Here is a 19,594-nt window from a genome sequence, read left to right on the forward strand (position 1 = left end):
TGTTTATATGTATGTGCATGTTGGTCAGTTCTAGGTCACTTCATTTAATTACAACCCCAAATCAGAAAAAGCTGTTACAGTATGAAAGAGGCATTAAGTGCTCTGTGCTCAGGACATCTGGAAAAAAAACATCCAGACTGTTATCATGAGTGATTTTACACTTCTTTGATGGCAGCATAAATGCACAAAGATTCCTTAAGTTTTTTGAGCCACTTATAAAAAGCTATGCATTTTTAAACAAGACACGCTGCACATATTACAAAGGCATGGGTTTGAAGAAGAGGATAGGGGTACCGCACTGAACTACTTTATATCCTGACCCGTCAGAGAATGTATAGAAGATATTAAACTTAAAAAGGTGACAACAATCCCAAACTGTTGCACACCTTAAGGTTTTTGTAGGATGAATGAGACAAAACCACACCTGATTCATTTCATAACTTAGTATACATGTAGAAAACATCTTTTAAGTGTTGTGACACGAATGGAATGGCAACATTACAAAGTGGTAAATACTGTACCTTCACATCTTTTTTTGGGTTGCAGGCCTAAAATGCAGGAATAGATGTATATTATTATCTTCAATGAAGAGGAAGAGGTTTAGGTGAATTCAAGCTGAAATTAAAATATCTATAAATTTGACAATCTTAGCTCAATTTGAATATAGCAAAGTGGTGTTTATGTAATTTAAGTGGTTTAGTTTAGTTGAGTGTATTTCATACATCATTCTATGGAGAAACTGCAGTCTGCTTGATTGCATGAACTTTTCAGTAAAAATGCAACACATTTTAATTATTTATTTATTTATTTATTACAGCTGAGCTGTTCATACTTGTAAGAGGGAAAGTCATGGATTTTATGACAAACGTGAACATGCACAACTTGGTAAAATACTGTTTTACTGAGTACCCAAATTACAAAATAAAAAACTTTACAGGTAAAAACACCCAGATAACACTCTTGGATTTAGAGTCTATAAACTACCATTAGTTGTTAATTCATACAAAAATATCTAAGACAACATGATGCATTTAGAGAATATGATGATATTAAATTCTTCTCCACCACCCAGCACCAGCATTTGCAGTAAATAATCCTGAACACAGTGCTTATCTGAGATCATTATGCGTTATAGCAAGGTGAATTGGAAAAGAAAAAGTAAGTGGCAGGTTCGTAGAGTTGACTGCCTCTGAAGTGTTTGTGGTTAATGACTCTGGGGCGTCTTGGCGAACGGCGTTCCGCTTCATTACGCTTGTGTCGAGCCCTTCATCTCTGTCCCAGACCGCACAGTCAAAACGTCTGGAGGCCCTCTCTCTCTCTTATTCTCCCTCTCTCTCTCTGTCTCTCTTATTCTCTCTCTCTCTCTCTCACGCTCTTATTCTCTCTCTCTCTCTCTCCCTCTTGCTCTTATTCTCTCTCTCTCTCTCTCTCTCTGTCTCTCTTATTCTCTCTCTCTCTCTCTCTCTGTCTCTCTTATTCTCTCTCTCCCTCTTGCTCTTATTCTCTCTCTCTCTCTGTCTCTCTTATTCTCTCTCTCTCTCACGCTCTTATTCTCTCTCTCCCTCTTGCTCTCTCTCTCTCTCTCTCTCTCTCTCTCTCTTCCTCTTGCTCTTATTCTGTCTCTCTCTCCCTCTTGCTTTTATTCTCTCTCTCTCTCTCTCTCACTCCAGTCATCTCCTTTCTGAAGCTTCTCTCTCTATCCATGCCACCGTATGTTTTCTGTAAAGGGGAGCAAAGGAAGAGAAAGATAACAACGGGGTGGGTCTCTCTCACTACCTCTTCAAAAGAAAAAACAAGCTTTGAAAGAGTGACTGCTGAAGGAGGTGGGGATGAAGGGCTGTTGGGGGGGGGGGTCTACAGCACACACACACTCTCTCACATACCCATTGGAGAGCAATTCACTGTGGCCACAGTCTATTCAGTGGCTTTGTGGCCTTGTTCTCCATAAAGAGCAGCCAGGGATTTTTAAGGGAAACGCTGTTAAGTGGAGGCCTTCTTAATTAGCTCGCCCCATTGTTGCAGCAGTGACTTTCCCCAGGCTTGCACAAAGTGTTTGGACACAGGAAATGGCTTGTGCTGTTGCAACAGAAAGATGTTTGCATACTTAAAGGCTTCTTTGAGAATGTGTCAGTAAAACTGGTTTTGATATTTAAATCTTGCGTTGTTTAAAAAGATGCAATTAGAGCTAAAGGTGAGATTCTACAGGAATATTTTGAACCGGCAGGGAGGTAAACGCTGATAAACTACAAGAAGAGCGTAGTATAGTAATTCTAAGTAGAGCTCTTGTGAAAGTAGTGCCAAATAAATGTGGGTGATATGTCTAAAATAATATCACGATATTGCTGGGAATTTTTATGTTATTTTTATGTTAATTATACCTATTTTCTAGGTGATATGAATACAGTTTTAAACATGTAAAAATTAACGTTTGTCTGATGCTGACTTGGAATAAAATAATATTAATGTCACTAAATACATAATGAAACTTAAAAATATATGTAACAAAAAGTCTACTACACTACTAAAGTACAGAATATTTAGTGCATGCCTACAAACTGCAAACTATTTATGCAATAAATCATATAGAAAAAAATCAATCAATAGCAAAAGATTTTAACATTAAAAAAATCAAAACAGGGTGCTTTCAAGACTGAATGCAGCTTTTACCACAATTATTTTTTAAATAATTTAAAGATTTAAGATGATATTATTATGTAAGATACAATATGGCCCACATAAGAAAGAACTTAGGAATGACTTATTTAAACCTTGCAATGTTATGCTCTGGCATATAAAGTTATTTTAAAGATATTCACAGCTTTTAATGAATTTACAGCTGATTTTTTTGTTTGATAAAAACAGCCCTGCTAAGTAAATCATCAGACAACGACAGCAATTTGCAACAGATCCTTTAGTCTCTCATTCTCTTTCTCTCTTTTTCTCTCTCTCTCTTTCCCTCTCTCTCTCTCTCTCTCTCTCTCTCTCTCACACACACTCACACTCTCTCTCACACACACACACACACAGCTCTGGCAGTTGACATATCGGCTGGCCCCCCATCAGAAAAGCGGCCGTTGATTTGGAGGCTCTTCTTATTGTCCGGGAGATAATGAGGGGGCGTGGCCCCATTTAGACACCATTGTCCCTCCAATCACCACTGCTGTAATTAACATGTGATCTGCAGTCTCACCATTTGGCTCAATTCTGTCACCTCAGAAGCGATGGCACTGGATGCTGTTAAGCACAAACACCTAATTAGCCCTAGAATTATCAGGCATTAAAGTACTGACTCCTTCACTCGCAGGAAAGGTGTCGGGAAGAAGATCCTGCAAGAAACACCTCTGAATGAATCCAATTACAGTCCTTACTGTCGGTGGTGGAGTTTATCTTTCTCCTGCCGTCTATCTGCTATGCACTGTTTGTTGTTTATCTGGCGATTGGGGATGTTGTGAATGTGGTTATATTCATGCCCGTAAGGACGGATGTCTCGAGGGATGCCCGTCACCCGTCGCTGAGGTCCTCTCTCTAGCCCCAGCAGGCTCTCGCCCTCTTCTCTCTGTCACTCACCCAACCCAGCCAAACAACGGGCCTTTTCTAGTCCCCTTATCATCCGCCGCACGGGGTCACCGGGTCACTGCTGCACTGAGCATGCTCCAAACGGGCAGCTATCGATTTAGATTCTTGCGTGGCTCAGTGAATGGAGACCAGAGAGTCGAAGAGGGGTGTTAGATCGAGAGGCACAGATAGAACTGTAAAGCTTGAGCACTAAGTTGAGGTTCATTTTGTCGTCAGTCTCTCTCTTTCTCACTCCTCCCTCTTACTCTTTTGCTCGCTCTTTTCTTTAGCCCTTCGATCTGGCCGGTTGCCGACGGCCCCCCGAGGCTTGAAGGGCCAGTGTAGATTGGGCTCCATTGTGGGGATCCACAGAGCAAGAGTGACAGCAGTGACAGCAGCGATAAAAACATGCCCCCCTCCTTCCTGTATTGTCCACTGCAGACATGCTGTTCACAATGTGTAACCTTTCGATAGCCGACCAGGCTTTAACCCTCTCGCTGCTGGAGCAGGAGCAGGAGCTGCAGAGGGGTGCAGTGTTTGTGTGTTAGGTGGATAAAGTGTAATGGGCATTTAGATTTTCTGTAATTGTATAAATCTAGTCTTAACTACTTTGGAGCAAATCATTGAGAACACATTTTCATAGTTTAAATTTTATTAGCTTGGAAAGAAAAGAATGCAATCTGTATGGACCAGAGAGATAAAACCACACAGAGGATCAATTAGTGAAGAAACAATTATGTCAACAGAGCTTTAGATTAGGGGTGATGCACTCAGCCAGCAGTTCACATTACTGTTTTTTTAGTTGTTGCATAATCAACAATGAGACTGGAGCTGGGAGGCAGGAGGGGTGTGGCACACGGCATGACCAGGGCGGGGTGGATTGTTGATTGGTGCAGGTTGTATGAATGGAATCTATTCTGTAGAGTCTAGACTCTGTTCTAGAGCCTAGCGTCTTTTCTTCTGGAGGCATTGTCAAATCTCAATGCATATTGTTACATTTATTTGCATTGCTATATCATGTTTCAAGCATTCTTACACCCATTCTTACTGTAGATGTAGATTATTTATATTGGAATGAATTGCCCAACTAGCAGCTCAGTAACATTAAGCATTAATTAAAGAAATGAATGCAATTTTTGGAAGAACTTTTAACAGGAAAAGCCATGTTTTTTCCACTCTTATCCAGATTTCATTCAAATCAGATATTTTAAACTGTGGCTACGGTTAGCTTGTGAAAATGATTACCTACTCAAAAATGATTAAAATCACCCTTTTTTTCTACTATGATGCTACCAAAGTTTACTGTTAGCGTTTGGTTTCTGAACTTGTTCCTTGATGTAGGTTATTGATATTGGAGTGTTTGTTCAGGAAGAATTAGCCTCTTGCTGCTGTGTCGAATAAAGGCCAGTAACATGAAGCCTTCATTTACTAAATGGTGACTTAGTTTAAATTGTTATATGAAGGGTTTTCACACAATTGCGTACCTTGTATGATATCTGATTGAGTAATAGGTATTCAGTGAACATAGACATAAGACTAAAATTGTATAATAATCTGTAATTATTATATTATCATTTTCTTATCCTCTGATATCACCCACAGGGAGGAGAAGGAGCGCTGGATCCGGGCAAAGTATGAGCAGAAACTCTTTCTGGTGGGGCTCCCGCAGTCGGACGTGCCTCTGGGGCAGCAGCTGCTGCGAGCTGTGGTGGAGGACGACCTGAGGCTGGTGGTGCTCTTGCTGGCTCACGGCACTAAGGAGGAGGTCAACGAGACCTATGGTGATGGAGACGGTCGCACTGCCCTGCACCTGTCTTGTGCCATGGCCAATGTTGTCATCACACAGCTGCTCATCTGGGTAAGGATCACATATCACAATAGGGGTCAGGAGCCACGTCTATTTAAATTATATTTACAGAATGTTTACAGAACACTAGTTGATACACCGGTCTACTGCAACAGGAGAAGGCTAATTACTTAAGGCCCCTACTTTTACAGCAAAAAGAGTAGATGTCTGTGACCAAAGCCTCGTCCGTTCCAAACACAGGATAACAGCTTAGTAACCAATATTTCAACTTCATCTGAAATTGCTGTAGGACACATTTGTTTCTATGACACTTGATTTTTGTTTTTAGTGATAATAATCTATGTCCAAGCTGGGTCTGGGTCGTTGTGTAATGCGTAGGGCACTAGTGATTGGGTATGATTTTAGACTTGCCATATGTGTATACATATTATTGGTTGGAGTTGAGTGTGTACAGTAAGAAAGAGTCAGGTGTACTTTTCTTAAAGCCCTAGAGATACTGTTTCTAGACCAGTCTGTTTAAGAGTAACAGGTCTGTCTATCTGGTCACAGCATCTCCAAAACATCAGGCAGGTTATGTTAGGGGCTTTCTTATATGCATTGCTCAGTACCTACCAAAAAAGGCCCAAGAAAGGACAACCTGTGAACTGGCTACAGGGGCATCTTGGTGTCAGATTCCACAGTACACCCTTAGAACAACTGTGTATTTGATTGGTAATTATCTGCTAATCTGTTTTCCGTCTCTATTTGTTCTGGCTTTTCCTCTTTACAGTATGGCGTGGACGTGAAGAGCCGTGATGCCCGGGGTCAGACGCCCTTGTCCTATGCCAGGCGTGCAGGAACCCAGGAATGTGTCGACATCCTTGTCCAACATGGCTGCCCCTCCGACAGCGGTGGCCTGTCTACGCCGACCGCCACCCGGCACAACCCTAACATCAACAACAACAACGCACAGTGCGAGCTCAACCGCAGTGTCAGTATCATGTAGATCCTGGGAGGAGACTCTCCTGTGCATACCCAAACCCATACTGTAAGCCTTCAGTGTCCCAGTGCCCTAATACTGTGACTTCCTTTCCTGCCTTCAACTGTGTCCATATGGTCTCGCAATGAACTTCCACCCTTTGATGTGTCGCCTCCAGGTTACCTTTGTGAAATACCATCCCTCTGCCAAGACACGGTGGCCCCGTTTGCTGACCATTGCTGCTGTGTCCAGTCTAGACTTTGTAGATGTGTAGATGCAGATGTGTGAGGTCAACCCACTCTATCCATACATTGTTGTGAGAGACATTAATATTAAAACCGTTGACCGAGACGGCAACATCAGTCATCAACACCAATCAACAATGTAGAGTATATGTGTTAAAGCAATGGTTAAAGGATCAGTCCGGAGGGTTAGAGAGAGGCGGGATGTTTTAACCCTTCAGTTCAGATGGTAAAACAAAAGCTTATTACATAGAGACTCCATACTTTAGAAAACAACATAGTTTGTGCATAAATGCCCATTTCTTTATAGGTCAGATAAGAAACAAAAAACACTAGGACAGACACCGGTCAGCTGATTAAAGAAGAGTTCAGCTCTTGTTATATTGCATCGTTTAATAAGGTACATCTCATCCGACTTAATTTTCTTTCTTGCATTCAGCTCATCCAAGAATTTCCTAGGCGTTCATCAAAGTAGATAGCTCACTAAAAATACCTCTTCAGTTGGACCAAAAAAAAAAAACAGAAAGCCTGAAGAGCATGATTACCCTGAGAATAGTGTGTCATTATCAGGGCTTTGTGAGATAGATGATGGATTTCTTGAGGGCTCTGAAGTGGTCTCATGACTGTTTGACACTGAGGTCTCACCCTCATATAAGTTCCTCATACATGGGAGATCGATTTACTGGCAGATGCCAGTAATGTTATTATATTTGCTGTGAACTCAGTGTGTGTGTGTGTGTGTGTGTGTGTGTGTGTGTGTGTGTGTGTGTGTGTGTGTGAGAGTGTGTGTGAGAGAGAGAGTGTGTGTGTGTGTGTGTGTGTGTGTGTGTGACGGAGAGAGAAAGAGAGTGAGAGAAGGCTTGTTTACCTCCTCCATACTTGATCATTCATTGATGAGGACATGACCATTTTGTATTGCATACTGATTACAGAATAGTATTCTTAAACTCGAGGATTGAGAACGGTACAGTGGATTATGTACAGATCTGTGTATATAGTAGCTTATCTTTCCCTTATCTTTCCCTCTGATGGCCTCACCCACCTTCATCTAGCTATTAAACTATTAGCAGAAGAAAAGCTTGACCATAACTGGTTGTTTGGAGCTTTCTATACGCAGTTTCAAATAAACGGAATATGGAGTGGTTCGACCAAAAGAGCTAAAATCTCTAGCTGTAATACTAAAATAGCGTAATCTTAGCTGCCAGGTTTCTGGTAGCTTTCCTTCATTATTAGCTGTGTTAGCATTTTTTTGGTAATAGTGTTCCGTTATTCTCCTTATCCAAACTGACAAAACGGATTTGCATTGACGGGTCAGACAGACTTGTCCGTTGATGAGCTAAGAGGGAAAGTAGTAGCAAAAGCAGGCACTTTTCAACCTGCTCTGTTTGAGAAAAGCTGAAACATAATAAGAGCTGTTAATATTTGTTTTGATACCATGCAGTATTTTATGTTTGCAGAACATTTTGCCACATTTCTAAATTAAGTAATAATAGATAAACAATACGGCGCATTGATCTATCTTCAACAAAGAGAAGATACTGATGTTACCCTGTATAAACAAATCACCATTGTGATCATTTGATGGAACTACACTGTATGTTCAAATATGTGTGGACACCCTTTGAAATGAAAGCATTTAGCTACTTTAATGCATCTCCACACATATTTGGATATAAAAAAAAAAATGAGGAAAAATGTATCTGTATTTTGGCCTCCCATCCACACAAAACTGCAGTTTTATTGGTTAAATATATAGCGACTCATTTTTCCTTTGTGGACTTTTCAGCTGGTTTTAGATTTCAGTTAATTTATTGAATTGTTATAATGAGGGACATAAAATGTGGCTTGTATTGTTCTGGTTATCTCCTTGGGGTCCGGGTACAGCTCTGCTCCTGGTTTTCAGATCTCAGCACAGTTTGGCGATTCTCCTGCTAAAACACAGGCTTCAAATACAGCTCTAATATGTGGGTTAGGCTGTTTTCAGACTGACAAGATATCAGATTTTTGGGATATCTAGATCAAATTAATTTTGGGATGCTGTTTTAACTACTTTAATGCATCATTCACATATATCCAGATAAAAGAGATTGAGGAAATTGAGGGAATATTTTGTTTTGTTCTCCCATCCACAAACACACACACATACTGTTTTTGCTAAAGAATCTAAGCTAAGAGCTTTTTTTAAAAAAGGTGTGAATTTTTTATAACACTGTACGTAATTTTGGGACTCGCATAATACACTTCTCACTGCGGTACTGCAGGGGAACAGTGTGTGATTTGGGATTTTTTTTTGCTGCCTCTCTTTATAAGCTATAAGGTACTATCATCCAATACAGGGACAGGGATATGTTAGTCTCAGTATGGACAGAAATATGTACAAAAACAGAAGTAGGGAATTATGTTTTAATAATATATGGATATGTCTGAACAGGGCCTTTATTGAACCCATTGCTGACACAGGTTTAGACCCTGCTTGTCTTGTCACTGTAGAGAAGTAGAGCAGATCAGCATGATCCTGTTGACAACATGCCTAATGCTGCAGATATGGGCTAGAGGGGTATAAAACACCCGGCACTGAGCTGAGGAGCAGTGGAACTGTGTTCTCTATCCAGTACTTAAGGGATGAGTTGGGGATGAGGTAAGGGGTGATCCTAAATTCTGATCTCACTGATGCTAATCTTGTCTCTGAATGCATTCAAATCCTCACAGCAGTGCTCCCAAATCCAGGAAAAAGACAGAGACAGGTACTCCAACAAAAGCAGGATAAACTCTGCTTTTTTTACTCTTAATATCTGAAGAAACAATGAAGGAACAGTTGTCCCAATATATTTGAATGTATAGTATATTTGATTAAGTCAATCAGTTTCAACACATTTTATCTGAATTATGTGTTTTATTGGTTAAATAATATAGACATATAATTATTTTCTCAATCAGCTGTTTTTAGATTTCAATTCATTTATTAAAGTTTTCTAATGAGGGAAATGGTTTATGCTCCTACCTTCGGATGCCTGTGGCTTGGATTGTCCTGTTATCTCCTAGAAGTCTGGGTCCAGATCTGGTCCTGGTTTTCAGATCCCTGCAATTTTTTTTCTGCTAAAACACTGGATTTAACTATACAGCATGACCAGGTCTAATAGGTGTGTTAGGTCCTGTTCAGACTGGTAAGAACTCAGCTTTTTGGCATATCCAGATTGTATCCTGATTATTTTGTATGGATAGTGTGATAGTAAAGATAACCAGAAACCACATGAAATCTGATTTTCACAAAACAGATTTTGAGAAGCAAATCTGCACCTCCAGTCTGAACACAGCTGTGAAGCATGAAAATAACCAGTATTGTGCTGAACTCTGGTCCCCCGGGATTGACTCTGACTTTACTTCTTCTAGCTCCTGCAACAAGGATTGAAGATAAAGCTTTGAAATTGTCTAAACACCAAACTGCCTGTATTTTGCGCTGGTTGGACAATGTTCTTTTTATTAAATTGGTCCAGTCTGGTTTCAGACAGTATTTCAGTATCTCACAATGCAAATTGACTCATTTAAACAGACCGTGATCACACTCTCCTGCCAACAAACTAAATATCTGCATCCTCCCATCAGCTCACTTTCATAGACTCATATTAGGCTCATATTTGAGTTAGTTAAGGGACAGTGGAGCTGAAGGTTCAACACTAGTATTAGAGACAATAAATGATTTCTGACTCCATAACTAGTAGACTAGTAAACTGCTATCGGTACCTGAACTGTCCTCTACTAAAACCAGCCATATCTTCCTCTTCTTCTAGAGAGCATTTTAGTTCTCTTTCATTTCACTTCATTTTGGGTACTTTTTGATCAAGTCTTAATGTGTCAGGCCTCACATCTGACCATCAAAGGTACTTTGTGTAAAATGTTGTACATTTGACATATTTATAAAAGCCAGATGTAAATATTGTTTTTTTTTTCGTTGCTTTTATTGAATTGTTTGTCCTTTTTTGCCCTGAAATTTTCCATTGTTTTTACACTCTGTTTCTAAATGTGATGAAGTGACTTCATGAGAGTTAGCTGTTGTGTGCTTGGATGCTTGGCTGGCTATTTACATAACACACACTCCAATAAAATGATTTATACCATAAGATGTGCGAGTGTTGTTCTTACATTCATCAAGTTTATGATTATCGTGTAAACAATAGATAATTATTCACAGAACACAATCCACTGGTTTGCTTATTGGAACATTAGCTGCTTCCCAAAGCCTAGGCTGTGTTTTTCGGACGCCATGTCGTAAAAAGGAAATGAAGTTTTCTGAAGGAAATGAAGCCGACATTTTGAGTGATTTACACAACTGATGTATCCTCCCGATACACTACACCAAAAGTACACCAATTTCATGCAACAATTGCAAGAGGCGGGAAGTATTTAGTGATGTCACTGTTAACCACCATGCTGCTGAATGGTCATACTGAGGAGCTGGACTTCCTCCACAGCAACCTAGATTTGGAACACAGCCAAATGGTGTATCCAACACCTTCAATTTGGACTCGTCTTCTTCTTTTTATTTTTTTTGGGTGATTATTTCAAAAGCCTTTTCCACAGTGAAGGACTCTTCATATTGAGCTGAGACTTTGAGGATGTTATTGATGCAGCCTTCATGGCCCTCAGTTACCTACAGTTTTCAGTGAATTTAAAAAACGAAGACGAAAAAACAGCACCACGAAAAATGTTTTACAAAACATATATTACTATCAGAAATGTATAGTAATAAAGTAGAACTACTTTACTACTGTACTCGAGTCCTAAAATGCTGAAATTTTCACTGATCTGACATGTTTTTGTTTACAAAGTGTTCAAAGGTGCTCTAATCACTTAGTGGCCTTTAATGCTGAATTGGTTAAAATATCCTAATGACTTGCTGTTCCTAATGAGTTCTGTTCAGCCTCTGTTGTCAGTGTGTGTGTGTGTGTACAGAGTTAATTGAACACTGCATGCAGGTTCCTGAGCTTGTTCTGCTGCTACAGCCAAAGGAACTGACTTTCCTCCAGCCTGAACATCTAAAATAATATAAATATAATATTCAAACTTATTACTGCTTTTTCTAACAACTTTATAACACAGTACTGTACTTTTACCTTTAGTTCTGAGTAATACATGTTAGAATAAACTACTTCCAATAGTTTCTTAGTGATGAGCTTAAAGAACACTTCAGTTTCTACTCAAGTCACTTTTTAGATAGAGCACTTGTACTCTTACTCAGGTCTGGGTCTCTCGTACTTTATGTCTACATGTCTGTTACTTTCCAGAAGTAGTTTTAGAGGGCCTCACAAATTCAGCAGGACAGTGCTAAACTACATACTCTACAAACCCTGTATTCTACTACTACTACTTCTAACACTACTGCCCTCAAATCTTATGGAGCATCACTTTCTCCCTACTGTTCTCCCCTCTCTCTATTGTCTACTGTCTATTCTCTCTCTCTCTTTAAGTCTTGCTCTTGCTCTCATCTTCTCTACTCACATCTATTCCTGCTGTGCCTCTTCTCTCTCTCTCTAGCTCTCTCCCTCTTATTCTCTCTCTCCCCTCCTCACCACCCCACGTTAATTTGCTTGAGAATGCATTAGCCGTAATGAGAGCCGAAGGCCGAGGGAATCCTCCAGGGTTCCATTAATCATTGCTCCTCAGACAGCCAACCTTGATTACAAGTGGCAAGAAATTCATTAGAGCCGCGCCTCTGACAACTTTTATCTCCGCCACTGGATCTGACTCATTAGGCAGCCAAATTAAGGCTATGATGGCCCTGATGAAATTCATCGCTTGTTTATCTTGTGCGATTTGATGCATCTGCCCATATTTCAGCCTCGTGGGCGTCCCCCAGACACTCCCCAGGATTCAGGCCTCCGCCCGGCACGCCGCGCTCCTCCACAGCACCGCCTGGCTGCCGCCCCGCGCTGGAGGACCCGCGTCTATCTGCTCCTCAGCCGCTCAGGAGGGGTGGTGGGAGCACTTGGAGCGTAGGGGACTTGTTAGATAACGATACATTGATGGAAACAAAGCAATTAAACAATTAATTTCACAGGCGCATAAAGTGTCATGATGAACAATACAGAAGAGCATCTGGCATTTGGGAGGGCTGATGCTGGATGAGTTTGGCTCTTCATCTTTTGATGAATGCACTCAGAGAGAGAGAGTTAGAGCTGATCATCGAGGATTAGATCTCTTGCCTTGGGCCGGGAGAGACGAGAACCCAGAGCTGTTTCATTTTCACAACCTCCTTCTGCTCCACAGGCAAAGAACAGCCCGAGGAAGATCCATCTCTCACTTGTGTGTTTTGGAAATAGCATCCTAATACTGACAAAGATAAACAGCAATTAAGCCATCTCTACCTAGCAGTTCTAATTAGCATGATAATAAAAGATAGCTGTAAATGGATTGAGTTTCATATTTTCCCTTGTTTTTAATTTCATTTCATTAAGATTTCCAAATCATTATGTCATTATAGCTCTTCATCATCTGATGAACGCACTCAGAGAGAGAGAGAGAGCTAGAGCTGATCATCCTGCTTTAGATCTCTTGCCTTGAGCCGGTAGAGCTTTTCATCACCCACAAGGAGATTAAACAATGCTCTGTGATGAAAAGCCTACTTTAACCCAACAGTAGTCATGGCTACTGAACATCCTGAGTGCATCGTTACACTACAGTGTGTGAATCTGTTGTGTGTTTGTTCATCTGACCTTATTTACAGAATATGAAGAAAGGAGTGCTGGAGATAAAAATAGTGTACTATATGCATCACAGGTCTGTTTCAACTATTTAATTGTTTAAATATTTTAATTAAATGTTTTGCGTTCTGTATTACTAGTTCTGACCTAAAGAAAGTGTTAAAATATAATGTATGAAGTTGTTTTGTTATTTGTGTAACATTGGGATTTTAACCTTAAAATATTAAGTCATGTGGTCATAATAAAAAAAAAACATAAATGAGCTGATACCTGAATTAATCAGATTAAATTTTGAACTTTGTATCAATATTCAGAAATGGGTCTAGGCTCATATTTTAGTTTAGAAAGTGTTCGATACTTTTTTGCTTTTGCATTAGAAAAATAATTTTAATACTGACAAAGTTAAACAACAATTAATCTATGTAGCAGTTCTAATCAGCATGACAATAAAAGTTAGCTGTAAATTGAAGGATTTAATTTCATTTTATTTAGATTTCCATGTCATTGTGTCACATTGTTTAACTTCTTGTGGGTAATGAAAAGGTTATGAGCCCGTGGTGACGCGTGTGTAAAGTTGTGTAAAGTTCCTCAAAGCACTTTCTCACTCATTTTAACTCATGAAGTCCCTAACTTACATACAGCTACTGAAAATCCTAAAAGAGCCTCATCACAGAACAGTGAATGAACCTGTGTTCCTTCATCTGAACTCATTCACAGAGTGAAGTGCTGGAGATGATAATAGTGTACTTTTTGCTTCTGCATGTCTCATCCAACCATTCCAACAATTCAAACACTTTAATTAAATGTTTTATGTTCCATATTATATTCCAACTAGTTCTGACCTGATTCCTAGAACATTTTAGTATATAAGTTATGAATTTGTATAATTTATGTTACATTGTGATTTTAATCATGAATGATCAAACATTGAATTAGCTGCTTAATGAATTTATCTGATTTAATTTTTAACCTGATATCAGTATTTAAGAGTGAGTCTGGGCTCTTATGGGTTAAAAAATCTAGATCAGCTATGTGTTTAACTGAAGTCGCAGAAACACCACTAACCTGGTATCAGTCTCCCAAAAGCTAGTTTAGAAAGTGTGTTTTAGAAATTGTGTTTTAATACTGACAAAGATAAACAACAACTAGCTGGCAAAAGTAGGTTTTGCATAATATGCAAATTAGCAAAAATCTTAGTGGGCAGAGCTTTATAGTACAAACTGGAAAGTTGGATAGCTGGACCCTAGAAATAAGTATTGAGAACAGGCCTTATGGATAAGAAGTTTCAGCTCAATTGCTATTGACACACATCTACTGTACTTTGCAGCCAAGTTTGGTGCTTCCAGCCTTTATGGGTTTTGCTCCAAATCATGTTTGACAGTTGCTGCAAAGCAAGATGGCCAGCTTTGTCATTACATAAAACATTTTTCTCAGTCAAGTTGTGACAAAACTTGTGACATGTGACATTTAAAAGCAAATCAATTAATTCCTTTGATTTTCTCTCAAGAAAGTCTTTATTTTAAATAAAAAGTTCAGTGTATGTTTAAATAATTGATATTTATGACTATATATGCATGCACATTGTATTTTTCTAAAAGAAGAAAAGTTATTATTATCTTTTAAGACGACCCAAACCCGAAATTGATCAAATGTATTACAATGTAATTTATTAAACAAATGGATAAATGTACCAAATAGAATTGGGGAAAAAAGTGGTTTACACTGACTAATATTCACATTAATAAATCAATAAACCAGGGGACAGTACTCACTCCTGTTACTGGAACTCACTCCTGTTACTGAGACTTACTCCTACTAATGGCACTTACTTCTGTTACTGGCACTCAGTCCTGTTACTGATTCTCCTGTTACTGAAGCTCATTTGTGAAACTTCTATTACTGTAACTCATTCCTGTTACTGTAACTCATTCCTGTTACTGGCACTCACTCCTGTTACTGACACTCACTCCTGTTACTGGCACTCACTCCTGTTACTGGCACTCATTCGTGTTACACACTTATGTTACTGTAATTCACTCCTATTACTGGCACTCACTCATTTTACTGGAACTCACTCCTGTTACTGAAACTCATTCCTGTTACTGGCACTTACCCCTGTTACTGGCACTCACTCCTGTTACTGTAATTCATTTGTGTTACAGGCACTTACTCCTGTTACTGTAATTCATTTGTGTTACAGGCACTTACTCCTGTTACTGGCACTCACTCATTTTACTGAAACTCACTCCTGTTACTGGAACTCACTCCAGTTACTGGAACTCACTCCTGTTACTGGCACTCACTCATTTTACTGAAACTCACTCCTGTTACTGGAACTCACTCCTGTTACTGGAACTCACTCCAGTTACTGGAACTCACTCCTGTTACTGGCACTCACTCATTTTACTGAAACTCACTCCTGTTACTGGAACTCACTCCTGTTACTGGAACTCATTCCAGTTACTGGAACTCACTCCTGTTACTGGCACTCATTCCTGTTACTGGCACTCACTCCTGTTACTGGAACTCATTCCTGTTACTGGAACTCATTCCTGTTAATGGAACTCATTCCTGTTACTTTTAAGTACTTTTGAGTCCTGTTATTTATGTTTTGAGTAACAGGGCTGGAAGAAACCGTAATGAGTTCTTAGCATAGAATTAACAAAACCATGAAAAATAGCTCAATGGTGGCTATGCTAATAGCAGGGGGACACTGAGCACATTCTAATGATTTTCCCAAAATGCATTTTTTAAAAATAAACAAATAAGATGTAAAAAGTAATTTAGGTAACAGTAGTGAGTGTTGAGATTGACCTCCTCCGTCATAGCTACAATAAGTTCAAATATACAGAAAAATAAATGAGGGAACTTAATTTTAGTCTTCCCGTGATCTTCAGAAGAACCAGCTGATGTAACTTCCTGTTGTAGCTGTGACTTGTAGAATGTTCCAGATGTTTCAGATGGGTAATATTTTAAGGTAAGAGGACTGAGTGAAACCCAGGGACACAACTAAAATGTGTGTTTTAACTTAAATATTATGGATTTATTATTTAAAAATATTTTAAAGCATAGATGGGATTTGGAGTCACACAACTATTTAATATTTTATTTAAATACATATCTGAAGGATTAAATAATAATAATTACTAATAATTAATTATATATATTATTAATTAATAATAATTGTTTCATTGTAAAGTTTATAGTTAGAGAGTGGGGAATTGGGTATCAAATGCTATTTCAGTGCTCTAAGTAGTTTTTATTAATGTTTTTATTACATATCTTGCAGTTAGATCAGTGTACAAGACACTTTGCTTAATAATAAAATGTATTTTAAAGTTATTTTGTGTGCACATTTATATATGTAAATTCCTGTGGGGACAGAAATGGCCCCGATTCGGTGGAATATTCCATTGAATGCTTTTGTTTTATAAATAGCATCTATACTGACTTCAAATGAAAAGTAAGTAAGTAGTAGTAAGCTAAAACTAAATTTAAATAACTACACAAATTATACCGGCTTACTCCACTGATGTAACACTAGCGTCATAAACCTGGGATCAGTTAAAAGCTGGTATAAAAAGTGTTTAACACATCTGACATGTTTAATTATGACTCATTCATGAAATTCCTGTAACTAACCATTTGTGGTAAAGGATTACAATGAGGATTAAAATGAGCTTTTTAACGAAACTCTACATTTATGTGTCCACGACTGAATACAATTAAACTAACTACCTAGCAGTAATAATTAGCATAAAAATAAAAGCTAGATTTTATCATGCAAAGTTTCCTGACAGTTTTCTAAGTCAGAATGGTTTTCTTTTTTTTTTTTTTTTTTGGTGATAGAAAAACTACATTACAAAGACTACACATAGATTATATTTACTTACCTCCGCTGATGTAGTAGGAACCTGGGCTCAGACTCCCAGAAAGTGTTCAACACTTGGAATTGTTGGAAATGCTTTTGAAAAATCCAGACTTGCTTAACTTTTTAGGAGCATAGAAATATTATAGATTATACAATCTGAAAGAATCTAAAGGGCAGCCAGTAAATACAGAAGACACATACAACTCATCTGGAAGGAAACAAATGATGTTATGTTTTAGCTCAATATTACAGATCCAGCATCCTTCCTTTGCATTATTTAGCCTTTTCAGTACAGTGGTCCCTTACCTGAAAACTTCTGGCATCCCATAAACACTGCTGGACATGAGGATCTGGATCTTCTACAGTATCTTAAACTTTTTATGGCCATCTCACAGCTAACGTTATATTATTACCTTTGTAATTAATATTAATGTAATCACTTCCGGGGGCAAGAGTATACATTTCAAATGCAAGCTAGCTATTAAATAAGGCACACTTCGATTATTGTCATTATTTTAAGAATCAGGGATTTTTGGATTCCAGTATGCAGTTTTTTTTTATATTTAAATCTGTCACTACTTATATTCAGTTTGGTCTGTAAGCTCTAAATTGTATTACAATGTTTCTTACTTTATTAATTACCATATATGTATCTTTCTTTTAATGAAAATGTTTTTTAAGCGCCATGGCCGTCTAAAAGCTGCTAAATCAATGCATACTAATTTTGTTCCCGATTAGAACTAAATAAAAACAACAGTGAATAACGTCCGGAAACTGGATTTAGATGTTACCTAGTCGTTTCTTAACCTTGCTCACAGTCAGAGGCAGGCGAAGCATTACCACAGTGTCAACTCAAACTGACCATTAACGCAGTGGATAAAACGCATTAATATAAAATGTTTATGAATACTAAAATGCATATAGCATTTATAACAAAGAGGAGTCTATAACGGATACCTAACGGTGTGTATCTAGAACAGATTTTTGTTGTTGTGATAGTGATTAAATGCAATAAAAATATTTTAGTTAGCTACAAAATTAAGTGAAACATACTAGCCTAACAGCTAAATTCTACATTTATTTTTCCCTGGAACGTGTGAAATTGTTTATTCAAAACGTAAGTGACACAAATGATGCCAAATGTAAAACGTTATTCTTTAGGCACGAATTTTTTAACATTTGCAAACTCATTCGATCTGTGACCTGAACAACATCTTCTAAAGACACAGAAGATGAAACACGGCTTGGATCGTCCAGGGTTGTACAGGCAAAAGAGGTAAAATTGGCGGTCTTTTTTATGCAAATGATGTTAGCTAAGGGTTTTCTGTCAAAAGTAAAATAAATAAATACAAATATTTTTTCACTTGATTGAGTCAAAAATAGTTCTCTTATGGCCTCACTGCTGGTCTTTGTTTCTTTTTTTCTAGTCTAACATAAATAATCACACATATCACACATCTGTCTATTTTAATCTATTACTAATTGTGTTCAAAATGGTTAATTTTTTTAAAATACAAAACCAAACTCGTTTACTATATATCATATTTCACCGAGAGGTGGGGGTGTACGTTTTATATTATTGCATACAAGCCTGGGGTACAAACCCCAGGCATTATAACGAAAGAAAGGAAGAAAGATTGAGAGACAGAGAGTGATTGATGTTGAAGATCATTACTGTTAGGTGGATATGACCAGTGTAGGGATCCATCACTCTCCTCTCTGACAACATGGCCTCCTAAAGAGAGACAAATGAGTCTCACACTCATTAACAAAACCTCCTCTCTCTCTCTCTTTTACCCCCCCCCCCCCCCCTCCACTTACCAAAATCGTCATGTATCAAGGAGCAAAGGTTCTAATATGTCATACTGAATTTTTACAGCTATATATGTAACCAAAATGTTTCAAGATTTAGAGCTGGAGTATTCCACTCACGCATTTCTATGCACCTGCCACTCTCCAGAATTTAAATAAGTGTTTGTATTCAACATTGAATAATGTGAAAAAAATATTTTAAATACTGGGGACGTTTTGAGACCCAAACACTCATACATATAAACAATTTACCAGACAGGCTAAAAAAACAAACCTAAACACTAAACGTTCCAAAAAATATTTGGAATTGTTGTTTTGCGTGAACAGTAATTAGTAATACACTTACTTGTGTTGATATTTTTAGTTGTGTGGAATAGTTTACATGATGTACACAATTGTGAATTTATTTACTTTTAATGTAAGTCGGAATTAAAATGTATTTGTAAGAAAAGTGTCATCATGTGCAACAAATGAATGATGTCCTTCAAGTCGTAATTTGGACGATCCGTTATCAGATCTCTGTTGGTCTATACCTTCGGAACTTCAGACTATCCTAAATGGTGTGCTTTAAACCTGTTTGTCGCTGTAATAAACTCTTGACATTTCTTTTTTAACTGAAGAATAACACTCATTCCAAACACACTATGATTG

At 38.2% G+C, this 19,594-nt stretch overlaps 1 protein-coding gene across 10 annotated transcripts in view; it reads left to right on the forward strand.

Moving 5' to 3' along the window:
* The window catches only part of agap3 (ArfGAP with GTPase domain, ankyrin repeat and PH domain 3), a 224,138-nt gene extending 213,458 nt beyond the window's left edge, over positions 1 to 10,680 (forward strand). For all 10 annotated transcript variants that reach the window (XM_022673959.2, XM_022673960.2, XM_022673962.2 and 7 more), the window contains 2 exons: positions 5,158 to 5,413; positions 6,132 to 10,680. In XM_022673959.2, the coding sequence (XP_022529680.1) occupies positions 5,158 to 5,413; positions 6,132 to 6,347 (472 nt within the window). In that variant the 3' untranslated portion in view covers positions 6,348 to 10,680. The remainder of the gene's footprint in view (positions 1 to 5,157; positions 5,414 to 6,131) is intronic.
* The last annotated feature ends 8,914 nt before the right edge of the window (positions 10,681 to 19,594 follow it).

This window comes from Astyanax mexicanus, chromosome 6, assembly GCF_023375975.1.
Source record: "Astyanax mexicanus isolate ESR-SI-001 chromosome 6, AstMex3_surface, whole genome shotgun sequence".
NCBI classification, from domain to species: domain Eukaryota; kingdom Metazoa; phylum Chordata; class Actinopteri; order Characiformes; family Acestrorhamphidae; genus Astyanax; species Astyanax mexicanus.